Genomic DNA, 20,140 nt, shown 5'->3' with positions numbered 1-20,140 from the left:
AATAATTATGAACTTTTGTTATTCGACTCGGCTAATTTACCGCCTAATTTTAGGCAAAACTCTTTCCAAATTTATACGGGGGAATCAGCATATGGACCCCCCAATGGGACGGTTCGGCTTGGTCAGTGGAGTCAGCACTGGCATTTTCTTGCACCCTCAATAATATTGTATCAGATTCTCAATAATAAGCATAAAAAAAACACACACACACGTATTTTCTTCAACATATATTTTGATAAAAGCAATTTCAAGTGCATTGCAAATTTTTCCTACATGCACAATGAACACATGAAGTATATGTACACGAATAGACAATGCATGCACACTTCTCAATTATGTTAGGTAACCTGGTTACTTTGGCAATGTGATCTTCACTGCCACACCAACTCAATTATATTAGGTGTCAGCCTCTCGTGAATGCTTGCACATAAACTTTGGAATAACAAAAAGCTATTTAATAATTATAATTTTTGTTGTTGCATATTCTAGTGCATATGTTGTTTAATAATTATTTTGTTTTCTGGGTACTTTGTTAGTACCCAGCTAGGCCAACCTGTCTGAAAAAAGAGCATAGAGTTTGTCTGGTGCCTTACATTATAAAGGATATGGACCTAAATTATAAGGGACAGTCCCAAATAAAATAATAGAAATTCAATTTTAAGACAACCACTAGACTAAGATAACAAATTTAAATGGTTATTCTGTCTTGGCCTCTTGGCAATCTCTACTAGAAAATTTTGTTCTTGTCTTTCTCAATACTTCCAATCCAAATCTCATCTATATGGTAAAGACTAAAGATGGTGATCAAATCCCATTTGAATATCAAACTTTATCCTTGAACATATCTTCAATTCTTTAAATCTAATTGAAGGAAACAATTGCTTGTCTTGTTACGTTTTAGAAGTAATCAATGACATCATTAGAAATAGTCTGTATTTATTACTTCCTTTTTGGCTGATTATGCTAAAGTTTGATTTATGCAATAAAACAAAACAAAAGAAATCAATGGTGTTTAATATAAATTTGATCTTCTGGACCACTATGTCTTTCTTATACACGAACTTATTTGCAAACTTTACTCATTTGTCACTTTGCAGTGATAAGGAGTCCAACATAGACATTGTTAATGTGTTAGTTGTTCTTCATAAAACATTACTTATAGCTTATATGTCATCAAAAAAAAAAAAAACTTGTAGCTTATATGTTTATCATATCATAAATGTTTTTTTTTGTTTTTGTTAGCCCCAAACGAAGCTTAATAGGGTAGAAATTGTTACACATGGTCTCAATAATCTGGAATCTATCCCTTATCTTGTACTGGGTACTCGAATATCTCAGCGGTCCCATTTGTCCAAATTTGCTGCCAATATATTGTCTGATTGTCCCCATTCAGATTTAGTACTAATTTAGCAACACAGCTTTATTGTCTGGTAATTGTTTAAACCTAGCTTTGAAAACATAGGATTGAAGATGGAGCCCGTATGGACGAGTGTCAGCTCTAGTTCTAGGCCACTTAGGCCAGGGCCTAAGGTCCCTCGGAATATCTCCAATAGATTCTCTAAAATCATCTTTGGAGGTTGAACCAACAAAAATCAACTCCAACCGCTAAAAAATGTAAAAAAAAATAGAATAGGTTAGCTACCTACAATACTCTCTACACATGGAGAGTTATTGTTCCTGTCCAAATGAATTTTTATTATTAAAATATTCAGCCTTCTCTCTCCACTAATTAAAATATTCAATCTTTCTCTCTCCCTCTCCCTCTCTCTTTCTCTCTTATTAAGAATAAAAGAATAAAAAAATTAAAGAAAAATTGAAAAAGTAATATTTAAATGTGATAGAGAATGAATAGAGAGTCTATTGAAAAATGCATTTAAAAAATTAATTAATTTAAACTGTTTGCTCTCCAAATAATATGAAAATTTGGCTAAATTGTTAGAGATGTTCTGCCTCAAAAATTTTTAAAAGGATTAAGGCCTCCTATTGGGGGAAAAATTGTATAAAAAGTAAGTTTTAGGATAATAATTCTATATATATATAACCCTAAAGTGTGTTTTGCATTAATTCTTTCTTCCACCGTCAAGAAGGCCCAAAAATATTTGGCCAACAACAATTCAACCCAATTAAAATTCCTAAATGATTTCACCAAAAGAAAATGATTAATTAGTGTATTGATTAAGTGGATTAGCTTGATTAAATCATTATTTAAATATTAAAAAAATTCACTTAAAATTATTACCTTAAATCTGAAACTGTATTGAACCAACCTAGGCACATTTTGTTGTGATAATGATAATGATAATGTTGATGACTATGCTGATTTTCATAGTTATAACTTATAACAATACTACTATCATTTGAGAGAATTTTGTTATGGTTGGACATTGAATTGTTAAAATAACCCTCATAAAAATTGGATACAGTCGTTTCATTGATTTAAAAGTATCATTAGGATTAAAAGGTTATTTTAATTAACTTAATTGGTGTCACATATCCACCACAAGTCCACAACAAATTACTATCGATTGCAAAGGGTTTTATTGAAGGTTATACCGAGACAGTTTATAAGATGATCCATTGAAACAAAAAATTCCCAAAAAGAGATGCTTAAATTAAATCTAATAATTTCTATAATAATTTCAATCTGTTAATCTGTAGAGTTAAATATTGGCTCTCTTTATCCCAAAAATATATACTAACAAACAAAAAAAAGGTTTGCTCCAACAATACTTTCGAAACTTTTGAAAATTTAAGGTTATAACTTACAATACATTTCAACATTTTAAGTTTGGGATCGCTTTTTAAATAGTTCCTCAACTTTCAGAACTTATAATTTACAGCATTGACTATTAAAATGAATAAATGATGTCAATGTGATCCTTCGGTAAAATACTAAATTTCAAAATATTATTTTCTCAAAAAAAAAAAAAAAAATCACAACTCAAATCAGAAAATTAACAAGATATATATAGCCTGAGTCAAGGCCATGGCCATCGGCTAATTAGGATGTGATGATGTTTCCCTACAAAATAGCCTTGGAGAAAGATCAAATTATAATCTGTTAGGCCATTTGGGTTAAGGTAGAGCTGGGCCAAGATTGGGTTTCGGATTTGTTTCTCGATTTGCTTCGGTGGACTGGTGACAGCCTAAGCCTGGATCAAATGGGCCAAGTTTTCACCACAATCCTTTTTCTTGGGGCCTGAGTATACAAAATCTTGTAGGCTATGTTCTCCTTTTGGGTCAGCACTCAGCACCAGCCCCTAAGTTGGGCCTAGGATGGAGATCAGCAGCTGTGTTATTTTCCCCTAATGGGCTTTTTCTTTCTGGTTTTTTTTCTTTGGGCCAAACTATACTACTGGTGACCTAACTTAAATTTTAAAGTGATTGCTTCCAATCCAAAGGGACCAAATTAAAAAGTTGATGCATTATTACTAAATTTTAGACACTAAAAATAGCCTTGGACTAAATTTTAGATACTAAAAATTTATTTTTGCCATTTTCCTTTTTCATTTATTGTTTTGGGAGATGGTAGACTATTGCAGTATTGCAAATAATATTTTCCATTTTGTTGAACTTATTTAGCTTATCTACAATTTTTGAAGTTTTATCATTATTTTTAGGTATAAGTGTATAACTGTACTTTTGTCTAACTTATTTTTCAAGCCCAATAAACTAATGAAAATAAGTTCTCCTAAACGAGCACATTACAAAGGTGACAAATAATAAACGACAAAATACCATGTATTACCACCAAAATGTAACACACACATATATGAATTAATATTCATAAAATTGATACATTTTTTTTTTCCAGTATTATCTGCATTATACAATCTCTTTCTATTTTCTCTGAATTAGTTTTACTCCAGTATTTGTATATAACTATATGATATAAAATTTTAAATTAATTTAAAATTTGCTTAGGCACCTCAAACTTCCTCCAAGAAATCTATAGTGGTGCACTCTAAAATCCATTTATCCAGTTTAGTATATACTATAATTGTTACTTAAATATCTAGAGAGAGCCAAGTTAGAGTTCAGTGTGAACAATTTTCTCTCTGCTAGTTTCTGTAACTTCAGCCTTTTCTTCCTTATTGATAATGATATATTCTTTGTCATCCGAAGATAGGCATTCAGCTGAAGGATGCACAATTCCATAGCCAAAGCCTGTGGCAGAGTTGCAGTAGGTTTCTACTGTACCATCCTTCATCTCTAAGTCCACATTGCTGAGGACTATTTTGCTACATGGAACTGTGTCACTGCAAGCAAATTTCATGGCCTTCGCGCTCCTTGTAGTTCCACTAACGTTCTTGTAAAAGATCTGGCTTATGTTCACAGCTGATGTCTGACAAAACGAGCACATATATATATATATATATATACAAGAAATCAAAATTGTTGGGATTTTGATTAAATGAATAAGTTGATTACATAACAAGAAATCAAATGGTAGATGTTTTATAAGTGAAGAGAGGGAATTTGGAGATTGTTACCTGGTTTTGACACGAACTTGGAGAATCACAGTAGAACTGATCAATAATGATGGGGTTTTCTACATCCTGCATCCTCACATTTTGGTAACGTACACCACGAACATAACCAGAACCTCCCTATAGCAGAACATCAGAGTGAAAGGTATTTATGTTATTCTCATCCCATGGGCATTTAGATATAAGCTAAACTTTTACCATGATAAAATTTATAAAACGGCCAATAGATTCATATAAACTCTAAATGCAATTTTGCTAGAAATTGTTCTATGAACATGTAGCAACGTCTAGAGCACTAAAATATCATGTTCTATGTTTGATACCAAAAACACCGCTTAAAATTTTGTTTGAAGCAACATTTCACTTAGATGAGTGTGGAAGTCTCTACAGGTATACTGAAAACCCATTTGATTTTTTCCTTAGGGGTCCGTTTGTTTGGGGGGATTAAATCTAGCTTTATTGGTATTTTCATTCAATTACCAATAATGGATGTTAAATGATTAACCAGCATGATGTAGAGCATTACCTGCCAAGTCTTAATCCTGAGGCCGTTGGTAGTCTCCTTGAGGAATGCTGTATCCAAGACAACCTTTGTGACTATACCGGTGGAGTTGTCCTTCCCAAGGCTTCCAATGCTAAATAGAAGAATTTTGCACCAATGTAAGTAACAGGCTACAAAAGTTCAGTTACAGTTGTGTATACTAAAGTGCGAGCACAATCTTCCATTTTTGCAAGGTCCTTTTGAGATAATGGGACTGCAAAACCGTAATTGGGTAATGTCAAATCAAGATGGTACCTGATTCCATGTCCTGGTCCACAATAGATTGTCTTCATCTTGATAGCAGAGCTAGCATTGACAATTGAGACGCAATCATCCCCTGGATATTGCATCACAATCGCTCTTTAGTTTCATCTCAATTCTAGTTCTTACTACAAAAAGATGAGACAAGGAAAGATATGGAATTTTAATGAAGGAAAAAAAAAAAAAAGGATAAAGTAAGAACCTGTTCCAATTTTGCAGTTTTCCAGAACAACATTAGTTGATTCAGTGATATGGATTCCATCAGTGTTAGGACTGTCTCCAGGAGCTGAGACTTGTACTCCCGAAACACGCACAGAATCAGACCGGGCAATAATGAAATGCATCTGTTGGGCATTCTGGATAGTGAGGCCTTTTACCTTTATAGCTGAGCTTGAATCTATAGTCAGTGCCTGCAATAAATCTTGGGGAGTCAAAATTCTATTTGGTGATCCTAGTCTAATATGGTCAGCATAAAATCTTATCTGGAAATATGGTTTTAACTTGTAACTAAGAGACAGATACTTACTGTTGGTGCCCCTTTGCAAGGCTGTAATAAAAAGAAAAAAAAGGGTTAATGTCATTTGTTGAATCAAAATACTTGGCATTAAGAGAAAGTATAGTGTAAGTTCTCAAATATTACGTTTGACTTGTTCTTTTTACAAGATGCTGCCCACCATTTGCTACCTGAGCCATCAATAACTCCACCCCCTTGGAAAAGGACTCCATTCAATTTAGAAAAATCAAGCCATGTTCTTGGGGACTTTGGGTCCCAATTTTTCGGTTCATCTGGTGCTATTATTGTTCCCTCAATCTGTACGCCAAGTCAACCATTATATGATAATGACGACAAAAACTATTAATAATTGTTATAGTTTTTTCAATGACAAGACCAATGATGTATAAAGACTTTATTTACAGAAATATGAATAACCATAAAGGATTATTGATACTTCAGAATTTATGTGATGGAGTGAAGACATTACCTGGATAACTAATTTGTCTGAGCATGGCCCGTTGAATTTTGTTGCATTAACTAGATAACGCCCTCCTAAAGGCACCAAAAAAACTGATTGTGGTGTTTTGCAGGCAATGGCCCATGCTTCTACAAAAGCCTGATGGTAAAAACATTAGAGAAGAAGCAAGGCACACCATAACAGCAATAATAAGAGGTTGAACATGTTGAAGTTGGTGAGACCAGACATTAACTCTCACATCCATCTTTAATTATAATCAATCGTTGATCACCATATTATAATTTGCATCAATCATATGATGAGAATGGTATCATAGCAGCTCTTGCCAACTAGTCTAAGCTTGAAATTTAAATATAGGCTTATACAAATATTCCTAAAGAAACACATATTTACCTGGGTATCATCAGAAACTCCATCTCCAACTGCGCCGAAGCTATCCACATTCACAAGAACCTTGCTACCGCGTTCACTTGTCCAAGACGGGATTGGTGAAGTTTCCGCCTCATATTCTTCCTCTATATCCAAGTTTTCTAGTTCTTCAAGCATGTCAATGTTGTCAAATACCATGTTTCCTGCAACTCCATGAGCCACTAACAGCAAACCAAGAAAAGAAAGCAAGAATAATTTATCCATGTTTTTGCCTGTTCTGGCTGTTTTGTAAGATTGATTGATTTGTATAATTTCAATGAATACATCGGCTTATTATTTATATATGTGCAGATTAGTTTAGAAAATGATGGATTTTGTGGGCTATATGGCTTGGCTTGAAAGTAGATGAAGATGTTGCATTCTCTACATGCCGACTCTTAAAGTACAAGATAATTTTCTATTTTTCTAGTTCTTTGCTTTACTCTACAACCAATACTCAAAATTCACCAGTCATAGTGTTTATGGACTCTCTCTCTCTCTCTCTCCATGAGAAATTAATAAAATAATTCTGGAAAGGCAATTACATTTTCTGGAAACCTCAAACTATTGCAATTAAGAAATTGATGTAGACGTACAATGTGTAGTATAGCCATATTTTAATGAACCCCCAGCCCCACTTTTTTTCACCCACGCACTACACACCATAAAAAGAAAGAAGAAAGAAGGACGAAAAGGTCAAGAAGTTAGTTAGACCGAACAGGGCAATCCAAAGTACAAACTGTCCGTTTGGACATGCACGCTTAAACCTTTAAGCAAAAGAAACTCCTCTGTATTAATTCCCTATACAAGATCCAGACTAGATAAACATTTCTAGATTGATGGGAAGATAGCCCCCAAGTTACCATCAACCGCCACAGTCCTCTGCTTTGAGGATCTGTAGTAGGTGCCAAATTTGATTTCTTGGTTCCATCATTAGAGGATGCTAATATTATCAGCTACTTTTTATCTCAATTAAACTGTGGCCAATCTTCCTTGTCACCTTCCTTGCATAAGCACTCTCTTTAATTTGCATTGACGTTTTAAATTCTCCAGTTTCAGAATAGAAATTTGAAGCTTGCAAACAAACTGCAGGATCCTCCGGTTCAAGCTCCATCAAGATTTTTGCTACTCTCCTTCCCACTATCTCATTACCATGGACCCTACAACTTTGTAACAATGAACTCCACATTACACTATCACCCTTTCCTGGTGCCCGTTGCAGCAACTCTTGAGCTTCATCAAGCAAACCTGCGCGGCCTAACATATCTACCATACATGAAAAATGCTGCCTTTCAGGGCAGATCCCATGTAATGATTTCATTGAATCAAACAGTGATCTTCCTTCTTCGACCAACCCTGAATGGCTGCACCCTGTTAATGCACACAAGAATGCCACTTTATCTGGTTTCAGACCCTTTTTGACCATTGCTTGAAACATTTCAAGACCTTCTCTTCCCATTCCATTCCGGGCATACCCATTAATGATAGATGTGAAACAAATCACATTCGGTGAAGGAATTTTGTCAAAAACCAGACGAGAAAGTTCGACATGACCACATCTTGAATATGCATTGATTAGGGAACATGCAACTGCAGTATCAGATTCAAAACCTGATTTTATTGCACAACAGTGTAGTAATCTGCAGCTAGCCAAGCTTATCGAAGGAGACACTGATAACGCCTTTAGTGTCGTGGAGAAAGTGACTTCATCAAGTCCTACTCCCTCATCAACCATTAAACCAAACATCTCAACCACATCTTCAGTGATGCCACAGTGCAACAATGAGGTCATTAAGGAGTTACAACACGCCAATGTTCTCTCCAGAACACTTTCATATACGGCTACCGAACTCTCAATGTCACCACATTTCCCATACATATCTATCAAAGCAGATTGGATATGCATGCTTCCATGATCAAAGCCTAATTTTAGAACATAAGAGTGAATTTGCTTACCAAATTGAATATTATTGGACCCACTAGACCAATTCAAGAAGCCTACAAATGATCGAATCGAAGGCCTCTTCCCCCAAAACTGCATAATTGAAAATAATTTGAGAGCATCAAACAATAAACCATTATTTGCATAGACTGCAACAATTGAATTCCATGAAATCACATCCTCCACTGGAATACTATCAAATGATTTTTTTGCATCAACTAAACTTCCACAAGCAGAATAAAAATCTACCAAAGCATTAGCTACGAATATGTTTGATTCTACCCATCCAACCTTAACAGTGAGGCAATGCAGCTGCTTTCCTTCATCTAAAAGTTTCTGGTTACTGCATCCACGAAATAAATAACAAAAGGTAAGACCATTTGGCTCCACACCATCCAATCCCATTTTAGAGAACAACTCTAATAACTTATCTGATCGACCCGGACCACTGGGTTCACAATACCCACGTAATACCAAATTCCATACGGCCAAATTTCGCTCCGGCAACTCATTGAACAACTTGAAAGCTACATCATCATGCCCCATATGCATATAAAGGTCAACAAGCGAATTTCCAACAAACAAATTCAAGCTAAATCCAAGTGTAATCACCCTGCAGTGAACTTGAATTCCTTCTCCATAAAACCCTGCATCACTACAGAAACCCAAAACAGAGGAAAATGTGGATGGGCTTTCTCTTATTCCTTCTTGAACCATTTCAGCATAGAGGTAAAGAGCCTGTTTTGGAAACCCACATCTGGCATTACCAGAAATCAGCAAATTATAGGTAACAACATCACAAAGTGGCATTTCATCAAACACCTTGAGGGCAGAGTTTAACTGCCCAGATTTGATTAGGCTATCAATTATTCGGTTTTTGGAGTAAACACCCTCATGAGCATTGCTTTCACAGTATGAGTCCAACACCAGAGAAGGGGTTGATGAAAGTACTGGTATGTGATATTTAGGTGTAGAGGTTGCTATGCTTCGAACAAAGGATAGGAGTTTAGTGCTTTGCATGGCCCATGAGACCATTTTACGTAAAATGGGAATATCCGGACAAATAATATACTGGTAGAGAAGAATTATGGAACACGAATATCATCCTCACAGAATAACGAGACTTTAATCACCTAAAACCCTCAAAATGATGTTTATGCCAATTTTTTTTTTTTTTTTGATAGGAATGTTTATGCCAATTGATTTTGATGGGTACCATGAATTAAATATTAACTTTGGACCCAATGAACAGGATATCCTAAGTAATGTTTTTAACAAGTCAAAACTCGAAACAGCTCACACAAAACGACCTTTAGGCTTTTGCGAGAAAAAAAAAAAAAAAAAAAAAAAAAAAAAAAAAAAAACGACCTTTGGGCTTTTGTCTTGTTCAACCCAAACTAGCACATGAAGCAGAGTAAACTTTCTGACATATATGGGAACTTGCAGCATCCTACAACGCCTATATAAATACCCATTTTTGTTTACTTTCACATTAATTTTAACCACATTGCTAACCCTCATCGCTAGCATTTACATGCATAATTACAAGACAAATTATTATGCAAAATTTTGGGTAAAATGTCAAGATAGAATTCCAACTAAATAACCCAATTCCCAACCACTCTCTTCTTGCCCTATAACGAGGGAGTTGATGTATGAAAACCTGTTTCAGTCTTCAATTGACAAATTATCTAAGGATAATACATACACATTTACAAAACACAATAAAATTCAAGAGAAAAAAAAAATGACAGACTTTGAGAAATTGGGCAGCAGTTTCTTGACATAACATACACCTGAATTTTACATGTTGATGACTTGCTCTGAATAGGTAGGACCACAAATGAACAAACAGCAGACCACAAAGTTCATACAGGTAGGTGTTTTACAACTAGATTGGTATTGACACAAATGATTCACATGCACCAGAAGATGGCAAACAAACAAGAAATGTTCAAATAAGCACTCATATCAATAACATGTAGATGCAATAGCTTCCAAAAGGGAGGCTACAAAACGCATCTGGGTTTCTTCATCGATTCTTGAAAATAGAGGCACATGGACAAATAAAGATTTGTGACCCTTCTGTTCCGCAAAACGGAGAGAATGATAATATACATAATTGCACACAAAACGGCCGGCGTCATCTGAAATTGTCACATCAAAGTCCTTCTTCTTCAAGAACTTCAGGATTTCCTCAATGCAGCAAGAAGTCTTCAACAACCAAATGATGAAAAGTTAAAACACAAACACAGGAAAAAAAATGGAGAGACAGAGCAGAGGCATGACAAACAAAAAGTTGAATGTTTTCAAATACTCATCACAATTTTATGGTAATTATAATTATTAGTGTCTAGTTTGCAACTGAAATGATATAGCCAGTTTGACAGTGAAACTTCCTGTAGGAATTGGCAGTGCCCCCTGCTTGGTTCAATTAGCCTAGTACTTATCAAATAGGTCAATTAATCTTTTGCAAATCTATAAACTCAACCATCATAGCCACAACTCTCCAATTCCCATGGGTTGCAAAACTGACAGTCTTAAACTACATATGGTCCACCTCCTGAGAAAATAAGATAAATATTGAAAATTCTATTCTCTCCAACATTTGGTTTGTTATTGATAATGAGAAAAGGAGAAATTTTGAGAAAAATGTCACATTCTCCTCTCACACCCACCAAAACTTTCTCAATAATTGGTAAGATTTAGAAAGCAACTGCAGGGGACGATGAAAAGAAGAGCCTCAAAAAAGGGCATCCCATTGACCCCTTTACGACAGGTTTATGGAAGAAAAGATGCTAGAATTTCACTCACTCTCTCTCTCTCATGGAATCACTCAGAGAAACCAGTGTGTGTTATGCTTTGATGAAGGTGAGAGTCAGAATCATCTGTTCTTAGCTTGCAACTTCACATAGAGGAAATGGAAATGCCTTTCTGATGATTGCAAGATGCCTTGGAGTTATAGGGATTGCAATGGTTAGTATTATTAAATGGTGCAGCATCAGAAAATTAATCCTTCCGTAAAATGGTACATACTGAAGCTATTACTGAAGCTCCTGGCTGATTATGTTGTAGCATCAGAGCTCCTGGCAGATTACTGAAGCTATTTTTAGTATTGCATAAATTGCACATATTGTATATGTTCTCTTTTATTTCCATTAGGTATCTTTTAGTTTTTGTTTAGGATTATTTTATCTTGTATTAGTCCTCTAGTCAACTAGGGGTCCCTTTAGGGTGCTTTTGTTGTTTTTCTGGGGTATGCCCTCTCCACTTCTTCAGTATAACCAAAAAAAAAGAGGGGGGGGGGGGGGGGGGGGGGAAGGGGGGTTTGGGTTTTTTTTTTTTTTTTAAATTATCATGTAGAATGTGCACAAATCATGTGTAGCAAAAAGTATGTTTAATTAAATTACAATATGCATTCCATATAGTCTATGTTAAACCTGTTCAATTTAAGCCTTTTCAGTTTCATTAGATAACTTAAAAGCTTTGGATCTCCATGAGTGTTAAATTGAAACCACAGATTGTGTAGCTGTGAAATGATCCTCATGTTTTATATGCAAGTATGACTTCTATCTATTCAGCAGGTAAAACAAAGGGGAGAGAGAGAGTATGACAGTGCTTTCTCACTATCTATACTTTAAAAAGCTTTTCTAGGATCTCCATGAGAGTTTCAAATTGAAACCAAAGCAGATGGTGTAACTGTGAATGACCCTCGCATTTATGTGCCAGTATGGTAGTACTATCTCATTCTAAATTCCAGTTAGCTCAACTAATAAAGTATCTTGTCGTTGAATAAGGAATCTAAGGTTCAATCCCCACCTACACCAAAAATCAATTGGTGTCTTGGCCTTATGATAAAGAGCAATCATCATGGAGCAGGTGTTATAGGTTGAAATTCTATCTAATCTATCCAAAAACAAATGGCAGTACTATCAAGACTCTCCATTATGATAAGTATCATAGTGCCCTAAGTCCTTTCTAATTTATCCTGGGCAGTGCACTGCTTAACTTTATAGAGCTTAAGGAATCTATGTTGCCTATCTAACAGTTACACCTGAGATATAATATCAATCCCAGGACTAAATAGTTATGAACAGTTAGCTCTTTTCTTTTCTTTTAGTGCTTTTCATCAAAAGGGATCAAGTTAAGATACTCATTTACAATAAAATTTAAACACAACATTTATGCGTTTGAGTATAACCCTATAAAATATGGTCTAGAATTTCCATCTCCAATGCTTTTTTCTTTTCTTCTCTTTCCTTTTTTTTTGGGAGGGGGTGGGGGAAGAGGATGAAACTGAAACTTAATGCAATGAATTGAAATATATCATAGATTTACTGCTACTTACAGAAAATAATTTCCCAAAAACTCTTCATAATGTTCAATATTCAGCAAACTTTTTTTCTCAAGCTCAGTGAAGATGCCAAGGATCGAACTGCGGAGATATACACACCACAAGGGTGGACATGCGGGTAGGCCAAAGGAAAATCGGCAACGTTTAGCATAAACATAAATTTAACATTTAATTTCCTCTCCCCAGTATGTAAAGCAGTGAACCAATATGGTGCCAATGTTGTTACTAAGAAAAACTCATTCTATATTAATTCTATCTAACAAACGATGAATGCCAAGATACATATTTAAATCAGAACATAAAGTACCTCTCTTGCTCGAGTAGTTCCTCCGTCTTCAGATACTATAGGGATTTGCTGCAGAAAAGTACAACAAAAAACATAACAAAGAGGATAAAGAGACAAATAAATAAATTGCTACAATGGCATCAATGAAACAGCTCTGAAACAAAGAACCATGTGCACCTGAGGTTGCCATCCTAGCTCATCTGGACAACGAAAAGTGGCTTCATTTACTGCCTGCTGCTCAATGGCAAATTTTGGAGCCCCACTATTCACCCCCAAGTGTAGCTGAAGAAGAAATGAAGATAAAATGTCTTTTAAATAGCAAAGCTCAATCCAGGAAACATTGAAGATTGTACTAACATAGGCTTCTGCTTAATCAGAATCCTTTTTAACTTATCTTTGCAAACTGTTCACAGAATCATAAAATGCCCTATTAATTATGGTTGAAAATTTTGTCTCCATAGGAAAGCAATATAAAGTGGCAATGATTTAGGGTGAGGGCAAAAGAAAAGTTACACAGATATCAATGTGATCATTATTTTCAACCACGTGAGACTGCAAATGCAATGGAGTGGCTAGGTCCAAGTATCAAATATTGAAAATGCTGCATTCAACTTTGAGAAGGTTCAGCAGTTAAACCTTCCTTCAGCACCAGTGTCCTAAGTATGCTAGACTTCGGATACCCCATATAAATGAACAATTAAGGGGGTACATTATGGTTCTTTTAAATTAATAAATGCCTATTTTTTATAAAAACCAGTTCTTAATACCAACTCTTATACCATATTAGTTCATTTAAATAGGGAAAAGGTTTAGCTCCAAATTGGTTTGGAACTATCTTCCTTCAACCCACTGTGTCAATTGAAGAGACCATCCCATGTATAGTTTTAGTCACATGGCTTTTTCAATGAAAAATGTAACTTGGTTAAATAATACACATGAATACTCTTATAAATAGCCACATAGTGGGTTGGAGGAGATAGCTCCAAATGAGTTTGGAGCTAAATTTTGTCCTTTGGATAGAGGTATTTGAAGGGAATGATTTAGGTTTCAGTTTTTCTGTTTAAACAACTTAAATAAAGTATCAAAAGATAATTTATTTTTCTTGATAAAATTTGTGAATTGGACTTACGTGTTATTAATATGTGGATGTGGATTTAAATGATTAGGTGTGAGATGTTATTTCCAAATCCATAACATCTCAAGTACATTTGTTAGAGCAAAATCATCATATGCTGTTAAATTTCATATCAATTAATTTACAAAAGCAATTTTTCTTTGATCTCTTGATTTTAAATCCTCAAATCCAAAAGCAACCTATGGCAATTGAACATAGTAAATATGAAGTAATCAAATAACTCAAAAACAATTATAGACCAAGGGCACTGTATGGTGATGATAAAAGTTAACAATTCTAAAGTTTTTGGAGATACCTTTCCATGATACACTTTAGTTTAAAAACTTGGATCAACGATAATTCATATCTATTAATTCTTTTCACACATTTTGCAAGTCTATATCTATGCAGAATTTTCAGGTCAGCCTAACAACTAATCCATTGCTGAGGCATCCTAAGACCTCTTCGGAAATTTTGTTTTTTAACCAATAAGTCCCACTACCCTTATTCGGTATTACTGAAGTAGTGAATCCAACTTGTGGGCCCTGAAAGCTGTTGTTGAACAATCAATTAACCTTGGAAACCAATGTACAAAAGAAATTAATTTCTTCCAGATAAATTTCCAAAATTACAACAGATTTATAAAATCATACGGAGCTGCATAATAAAAAGTAACAACTAACCCATATGATTTGCTTGTGGCTTGAAATATCTGTTTCTGAGATGCATGATTCCAAGGTCTGGCGAGCACCATCTCCAGCAGTCTCAAGTATGGTGCAACTCCCAAGAGTAGCACCAGGTGGCAACCCTCTCTTTTCAATGAAATCCTTCAGGTTGCTAACAATTGTTTCTGTAGGATTTTCAGCAACCCCTTGGAACTTCTTAAATCCAGTTACATGAATGGTAACTGCCTTGGGTCCTTCAGATCCCATATCCACGTTTCGGACACGAATACAGTTCCCTATTTTTATCAGCACTGTTACAAAAGCCTGTGTGTGCACCAACCCCTGTAAAAGCCAACCCAGATCATGATCACTTTTAGAGAAAAATATGCAAAAACAATGCACTATCACTGGATTTCTGATAATATGCAGAAGCAAAATTTGCATCAATAAACCTCCAGACATATAAATTTAAACATTATCCCTCTACTATGAGATTAATAGATAGAATAAATGCCCAATACCCAAAGTTGGTCCTACCAAGCAGGATCTTTGAAAAGATAAACTCCCAATCACCAAAGACATTTGCATGAAGTAACCATTCTCAAGACTCAAACCCGCATTGCTTGCTCAAGACAGTTCCTATTGCACTAGACAATGAAAGCATATAGACAAACACACCCCGGGGGGGGGGGGGTGGGCTAAATTCCTCCAACCTTATCATGAAATTGAATAAGGGATAGAATAGACATTTAACGATAAACAATGAAGCCCTTATAGAGGCATTTGCATTTAACAAAAAAAAAAATCCTATTTCTTAAAGCCATTGAATCATACATCATTTCACATTTCCTGCTAATAATATATTCCTTAATAGCATTGACTGGTTCTAGACTTCTAGTTCATCATACACACAAAAACTTGTCAGATAGTAAATCATGTAGGCCAGTACAAACGCATATAAATGGAACATCTACTTCAATTCTGTTAATGCTCATATGTATTTTGATATTCAAACCCTTGAACATTCACCCATTAGTGAATCCAAGCTTGCAAATTCACACATAGTTCTTACATAAAAAAAAAAAAAAAAAAAAAAAAAAAAAAAAAAAAAAAAACACGATATCATCTACTTGAAGAGTTCTGAACATACTACTTCTACTTGGATTATGAGAAACCAAAACATAGGCAGCCTACGATGACTGTTAGTATAATAGTTAATTGGTTCAATTCATGTTTTTGAGATAAATGGTTATTTAACATGGTATTAAAGTAGGTGGCCTGACTTTGAACCCGTCTACGTGGGGGGAGTTTCGACCCACACGTGATAGACACGATAATTAGCTTTTGGTACAAGTGATAGCTTTATCGCGAGATCACCCATGAAAATCTAGTCATTTGTATCAACTACTGAGGTTTTTAAAAGCTTAATTTGACTGAAAAAATAACATTTCATTTTCCTTCAAGAAAAGGAACATATGCGCGCGCACGCATAAAGAGAGATACCTCGTACAAAGATAAAATTCATAATTCTTTAAATAAACAGATTGAAATTTAGGATTTAAAATTAAAAAAAAAAACCACAAAAGAAAGAAAGAAAAAAGAAAAAGAAAAAAAGAAGAAGATTAATATTAATTCAGCAATAGAAGGAAGTGAAAGGCTATGATTGTAAATAAGAAAGGGGAAGATTGAGAAATACGGTACCCTTAGACCTTGCTCGCGGTGGTTTCAGGTGGAGGAGAACACAACAGAAACAGACCAGCTTTATTGGGTATATTAATGGCCATGTTTTTTGGCCTACATATTTATTTAATTATGGCTGAGCATTTAGTAAAATGCCATTGGGAGGTCCGTATATTGCGAAAGTGCCACTGCATTCTGATCGTCGTCTTCTTCTTGTTGATTAGCGCAACAAAGGAGTCACCCCCGCGAAGCAGACACGTCATCAGTCTTGGCTTTATTGATGACGTGGCATAATTTCATTGGATGGAAACATCTTGGTATTTGTCTCTTTTTGTTTTTGTTTTTTTCACATATATTATTTGCTGGCGGTTGTACTATAAATAACTCAAGTCAAACCGAGTACACATGTATGACTATTCATTTAATTTTAAAACAAATATTTAGATTATATATTCAAAATTGATTTTTTTTTTTTATTAAAGGTCAAAATCTATAAGTAATATGTGCTAATAAACTAAATTATAGTTGAAATTATATTATATGAGTTAATTAGGTGTGCGTTTGGATGTGGATTAAAATTATAAATTATTTTACTATTTAGTTTATTTTTACTACTATTTATAGGTATCACTGTACTTTTTGACACTATTCATAAGCTCAACTGTACTATTTCAACTAAATTTTATCTTTATTTACAGTATTTTCAGCAATAATTTTTTAGTTTTCAGCAAAATAAATGACATTCAAACAGATCCTAGGTAAATAATTTTTGTTTACAAATTTATAAAATTAGATTTATCAAACTTGTATTGTTAACATTATGTACAATTTTTACAATGAAATGGACTATTTATGTTATTAATAAATTACAAATAATAATTTTAACTTATTCACAAATTTAAACAATCCAATCACAAGACCATCTAAGTATATTTTAGATGTATGTACATATAAATATTATATATTACTTAAATCTTATATTTACAAGCTTGTTCACAAATGCATTAATATAATTAAGCTTAAGTTGTTAATAATTGAGCTTAAATATGAGCTTGAGCTTAGCTTGTTTATTAAAAATGACGAACATAAACATTTTCTCAAAACAAACTCAAGTTATTTAAATTGCTTGATTTATTTACGGCCTTATTTGATAATAGGAAAAAAGTTGTAACCTTTTCTCTCCCTCCATATCTTAATAATTTTTAAAAAAATTACAGGAAAGTTTACCTCGCACCATAAAAAGTACGCTTAGTATCATGTTTTAAATTTAATAATAATTAGCATGTCCAATTAGTTTCATTACACGAACACATCTATACGTTTTTTTTCCCCCATTTTTGCAGGTTGCCAATAATGAAAATTACAACTATATGAATGAGAGCCTCGCCACCACTAAGCTTCAAGCAAGTTTTTTCTTTTTCTTTTTTACGTAGATGCACTTAATTTGTCTACAAAATTTATATGTGATTTATTATTAGAACAAAGTTTAGTTACAAAATTAGTTATAACTTAAAAATACAACCTCATTCAATATCTTTTTATTGGATGCGAATTTTGACAAATTCACCATTAGATTACATTTTCTTCTTATAACCTTCATGCTTGTAAAATTTCAAGAAAATCAAAAACCAATAGCTATGTCATCAATCAATTATTTAAATTGCAAGTTATTGTAGTCTAAAATTATACATAAAAAATAATTTTTTAGATCATATGGTGAATAACATCCGATTGACATAAAATTTTACACACGTGCTAAAAGTGTAAAGAATATGCCATTCAACTATGATGTTTTTCAAAATATATGGCAATTATAATTTTTTTAAAAGAAAGTTGCAGCTTTAAACTATGTTGAGGTACAAATTTTCGGGCCTTGATTTTATTGGCCCACTCACAAAATACCTACATAAGCTCACACATTATTTAAAACCCACATAAATATTTCACATATATATTACCCAAATATTCTCCATATTATTGAGCTTTCACAAATACTCTGTACCCAAGCCTATAAATTGTCATGGGCCCTCTCACAAATATTACCTATTATATCTCACATATCATCCAACTAAAATTCTCCACAAAATATGCTCATCATATCACTACCAAAATTGGGCCGCAAATTACACTATCCCCACACAAAGCCCAACATCATTTGGCTTGTGGGCAAAACTCAAAGAAAGCCCAAATTTCAAAGTCCCACTACGATGTGGCTAATTCCAAAGTTCCATTACTACATGGCTAATTCCAAAAGTCCCACTACGACGTGGCTAATTCCCAAAGTCCCACTACGACGTGGCTAATTCCAAAGTCCCACTATGATATGGCTAATTTCCAAAGTCCCACTACGATGTGGCTAATTCCAAATATCCCACTACGATGTGGCAAATTTAAAACCCACTACGATGCGGCACTATTTACAAAAACCGCTATGATGCGACACTATTTACAAAGCCCGTTGCTACATGGCAATACTTTACAAAATCTCAAAATCATTTTTACAAAGCCTAAATTCTTATTTGACATCTATTTTCACAAAGCCCAAATTCCTATTTGACACTATTTTCACAAAGCCCAAATTCTTATTTGACATCTATTTTCACAAAGCCCAAATTCCTATTTGGCATCTATTTTCACAAAGTTCAAATTATAATTTGGCATTATTTTATAAAGCTCAAATATTATCTTGGCAATTCTTTCATAAAGCCAAAAAACTAATTTGGCAATTATCTTACACTATTTTTATAAAAGCCCAAATGCTAATTTGGCATCCATTTTACAAAACCTAAAACCATTCTAGCAATTATCTTACAAAGCACAAAATGACATTTTGGCAAAAACAATTACTTTATACTCAAAGCCCAAATGTTAATTTGGCACTTATTTTTGCAAAGCCCAAATAATCTTTTGACAACTATTTCATGAAGCCCAAATGCTATTTTGACACATATCTACTAAATTCAAATACTATTTCAACATTTGTTAAATTCCCAACTCAGGGGAAATACAAATTATTCATTTCTCAAAAGAATATCTCTTTGACAAAATTTTATGGGAACTATGTCTATTATTTCCATAACCAAACTATAAAACCCATGAATATCACCCATGGCAAAACTACTCATTTTGTAAGGTTAACAAAGCCCAAGCAAGCTTATCAACAAAATCCAGTTGGATCAAACCAGCCCATAAACAAATCTCAGCAATTGAAGAACACGTGAACTGGTCAGCCAAATCTCAGCAATAAATAAACAGTTGGAGCCCCTTCCCATCAGGTCCCAACATGTCTAATCTGTCAGAAAACAGACATGTGTCCACCAGGGGATGAATCCTTCCTCCACAAGCTGAAATCTCATCATCTCTCAAGTGACATAAAGCTGAAAGTGATATGACAAAAAGCTTGGAAAGCTGGGAAAGCTTTAGCC

At 34.2% G+C, this 20,140-nt stretch overlaps 3 protein-coding genes across 3 annotated transcripts; all 3 read right to left on the bottom strand.

Moving 5' to 3' along the window:
- Nucleotides 1–3,725: 3,725 nt before the first annotated feature.
- On the bottom strand, nucleotides 3,726–7,035 carry LOC126718479 (probable polygalacturonase At1g80170). Its single transcript, XM_050420698.1, has 9 exons — nucleotides 6,660–7,035; nucleotides 6,276–6,404; nucleotides 5,933–6,103; nucleotides 5,819–5,839; nucleotides 5,495–5,702; nucleotides 5,287–5,368; nucleotides 5,017–5,125; nucleotides 4,494–4,610; nucleotides 3,726–4,345 (listed from the first exon to the last, which is right to left on the bottom strand). The coding sequence occupies exons 1-9, from the start codon at nucleotides 6,897–6,899 to the stop codon at nucleotides 4,031–4,033; spliced, it is 1,392 nt and encodes a 463-aa protein (XP_050276655.1). The 5' UTR covers nucleotides 6,900–7,035; the 3' UTR covers nucleotides 3,726–4,030.
- A 332-nt stretch (nucleotides 7,036–7,367) lies between these two features.
- On the bottom strand, nucleotides 7,368–9,914 carry LOC126718478 (putative pentatricopeptide repeat-containing protein At3g05240). The gene has a single exon (XM_050420697.1). It carries the CDS (start codon nucleotides 9,649–9,651, stop codon nucleotides 7,627–7,629), a length of 2,025 nt encoding a protein of 674 aa, XP_050276654.1. The 5' UTR covers nucleotides 9,652–9,914; the 3' UTR covers nucleotides 7,368–7,626.
- Nucleotides 9,915–10,372: 458 nt separating this feature from the next.
- LOC126718477 (uncharacterized) lies at nucleotides 10,373–16,888 on the bottom strand. Its single transcript, XM_050420696.1, has 5 exons — nucleotides 16,737–16,888; nucleotides 15,054–15,377; nucleotides 13,434–13,538; nucleotides 13,278–13,325; nucleotides 10,373–10,830 (listed from the first exon to the last, which is right to left on the bottom strand). The coding sequence occupies exons 2-5, from the start codon at nucleotides 15,300–15,302 to the stop codon at nucleotides 10,588–10,590; spliced, it is 645 nt and encodes a 214-aa protein (XP_050276653.1). The 5' UTR covers nucleotides 15,303–15,377; nucleotides 16,737–16,888; the 3' UTR covers nucleotides 10,373–10,587.
- Nucleotides 16,889–20,140: the final 3,252 nt, after the last annotated feature.

This window comes from Quercus robur, chromosome 3 (assembly GCF_932294415.1).
Source record: "Quercus robur chromosome 3, dhQueRobu3.1, whole genome shotgun sequence".
NCBI lineage: Eukaryota > Viridiplantae > Streptophyta > Magnoliopsida > Fagales > Fagaceae > Quercus > Quercus robur.
Note: the sequence above shows the minus strand (reverse complement) of the source record. Positions and strands in the feature narration are given on the sequence as shown.